The sequence below is a fragment of the Morus notabilis genome, unplaced genomic scaffold (genome assembly GCF_000414095.1).
Source record: "Morus notabilis unplaced genomic scaffold, ASM41409v2 Scaffold880, whole genome shotgun sequence".
NCBI lineage: Eukaryota > Viridiplantae > Streptophyta > Magnoliopsida > Rosales > Moraceae > Morus > Morus notabilis.
This window is the reverse complement of record NW_010367113.1, coordinates 19527-22610: the sequence shown is the minus strand read 5'-3', so window position 1 is coordinate 22610 and position 3084 is coordinate 19527. Positions and strand designations below refer to the sequence as shown.

Below are 3084 nucleotides of genomic sequence, written 5' to 3'. Positions count from 1 at the left end.
GGGTTGGGGGGGGGGGGGGGCTACACGGGAGGGAAAAGGAAGGGAAAAAGAAAGGAAGAAAAAAGAAAAAGGTAAAAGAAAAGAAAAAGAAAAATGGAAAAAAATGAAAATGCGTTAAAATTTAAGTGTATTTTCAAAAACTTTTCGGGTGAATTCATAAATACTGAAAATAATTTAAGGTTCCTTAATTAATTATGCAAATCAAATTAGGCACACTAATAACTCACAGTTTAGCATAATTAAACATGTTTAATTCTGGAGGGCGTTACAGTGCCACGGGGGAAGCCCCAGTTCTTTTTCCTGGGTGGCAACTTTAACTCTCACCCACTCGACGACGAGCGTCCCCTAAGGACGCAGACAGTATTCAGCAAATACTGTAGGTCTCCTTTCCGTTGAATTTTCGTCACATCCCTCCATTTTTTGAGCTATCTTACATGTGTTGCTCTTTTCTGTAGGTGAAGTCTGCACCCGACTGACACTTTCTTCAGCCGCCCTAACACGGGTCGAGCAAATTCTGTCCCTTTCTGCATCCAGCCGAAGCTCTACCGTTCTCAATACCCCAGAGAACCGTTAACTGTACGGTCTGGTAGTTACCCTCGACCCTCCGCGCCAGCGTGTCGAACCCCCTGCAGATATCCTCAGCGGTAAGCTGGAACTTACTTCCCCTAATCTCTCAGCAGAACTTAACTCTTGGATCTGACATTTTCTTTACTGTGTAGCCGTGCCATCCACCATGAACTCAGTAATAAAGTCAGCCAGGGCTTGGCCCTTGATGGTTATCCGCGGCTTATAGTCAATGTCGAACTGGCTGAGCTCTATGGACCACTTAAGGAGTCTCCCTAAAGCGTCGGGCTTTTGCAGTACCTGTCTGAAAGGATGGTTTGTCAAAACTTGAATGTTATGGGCCTACAAATAATGGCGTAGCTTTCTCGACGTCACCACCAGCGCGAGGGCGAGCTTTTCCACTTGTGGATACCTCATTTTTACGTCGAGGAGACGTTTGCTAGTGTAATACACTGGCAGCTGCACTTTCTTCTCTTCACGGACCAGCACCGAACTAACGGCGTGTTGGGAGACCACCAGCTACAAGCTCAGCACCTCTCCTACCGTAGGCTGGATAGTATGGCTGGGTTCTCAAGGGGTTCCTTTAATTGTTAGAACGCGTGTTCGCACCCCTCTATCCATTGAAACAACTTGCTTCCTTTCAAGGTGTCAAAGAATGGTATACACTTATCTGTAGATTTTGAAATGAACTTATTGAGTGTGGCAATACAACCTGTCAGCTTCTGGACTTCTTTTGGTTTCTGCAGCGATTTCATGTTGAGGAGCACATGCACCTTCTCTGGATTAGTTTCGATTCCTCGACTGTTCACCATGAAACCAATGAATTTTCCCGATTTAACCCCGAATGCACACTTGAGGGGATTCAGCTTCATCATGTACTTCCGCAGGACGTCGAACATTCCCCGAAGGTCTCCCACATGATCCTCGGACTTCCTGCTCTTTACTAGCATATCGTCCACATATACCTCCATCGTTTTACCTATCTGGTCTTCGAACATCTTGTTGACCAGGAGCTGATATGTTGCTCCCGCATTTTTAAGGCCAAAGGGCATGACTTTATAGCAATACATGCCCCTGTCAGTAACGAACGATGTATGCTCTTCGTCGCGGTGAAACATCAGTATCTGGTTATAACCAGAATAGGCATCCATAAAACTTAAAAGTTCGTGCCCTTCTGTGGCGTCGACCAGCTGATCTATCCTTGGGAGCGGAAAGCTGTCTTTTAGGCAGGTTTTGTTTAGGTCACTGAAGTCGACAAAGGTCTGCCACCGTCTTCTGGGTTTTAACACTAGTACTGGGTTTGAAACCCGCTCGGGGTATAGAACTTATCGGATGAAGTTGTTTCTTATTAATCTGTTGACCTCTTCCCGTAGAGCTTCATACCTCTCGGCTTTCATTGGTCGACGTTTTTGCCTCTTGGGGGGATACTTCTCATCTATGTTGAGCCTGTGACTCATTATGTCCGGGCTTATCCCATCCCTGTCCTCGTGGGTCTAAGCAAACACATTAGGGTTGCTCCTGAGGAATGCTATTAGCCCTTCCTGGCTATGTTCTTCAAGCTCTGAGCCTACCTTCAATTTTCTTGTAGGCTCTTTTTCGTAAATGAGGACCTTGATCAATTCTTCGACCGGTCTCGTTCCCGTCTCCTCGTCTGAGAGTCTTGAGTCTAGGTCGACCTCCTCCGTTTTGGTCATGACCATCCTCATCTTTCTTCTCGCCTGCCCTAGTTTGGCATAGTGGCGGACCGTCTCTGAGTATGTGAGCCTCGACTCGTACTGATTTTCCCTCACTCTTTCGATTCCGCTGGGGGTCAGGAATTTCATCATTTGATGATAAATCAATGTGACCGCTTTCAATGCCCTCAACGTCGGTCGCCCTATGACTGCGTTGTACTGGTCACCTCCCTTCACCACCAAGAACCGTGACATAACAATCAAGATGTGTGGTCGGTCACCAATTGTCATTAGTAATTCTATCATTCCCTCGGGGATGATGCAATCCCCAATGAAACCGTATAGGGGTTGCGTGTTATTCTGCAGTCTCGCTCGAGGGATCCCCATCTTGTCGAGGTAATCGGCATACAAAATGTCCACCGAGCTGTCGTTGTCCACTAAAATGTGGCAGACCGTGTGGTTACCGATCATAGCCTCCACCATTAGGGCGTCATTTTAGGGGAAATGCACCCCGTTTGCGTCCACTTCTGAAAATGTTATCTCAGCCTCTTCAAATCTTGCGGCCTTCGTCTCCCTACCGGACACACTCATGATCCTTTGGTTGAACTTGTCATTCACCTCCCTTGCATACTCTTTCTATGCGCAGCGAGAGGTACCGCCAAGATACAGCCCTCCGAAGATCGTCCTTATTACGCCGACAGGTTCGGGGCGATAGTCTTGCCTTTAGTCCTCCCGTCAGTCGTTGTTCCTCCAATTGTTGTTGCCCTGTCAGTCGACTCAGTACTCACTGAGCCTCCCTTCCCGGATCAACCTCTCGACCTCATCCCTTAGGTCGAAACATTCGGTG

The 3084-nt window shown here is 47.4% G+C and overlaps 1 protein-coding gene across 1 annotated transcript; it reads right to left on the bottom strand.

The window, feature by feature from the left end:
- Positions 1-2057: 2057 nt before the first annotated feature.
- On the bottom strand, positions 2058-2720 carry LOC112094245. Its single transcript, XM_024174661.1, has one exon. The coding sequence runs from the start codon at positions 2718-2720 to the stop codon at positions 2058-2060; it is 663 nt and encodes a 220-aa protein (XP_024030429.1).
- Between the last annotated feature and the right edge of the window lie 364 nt (positions 2721-3084).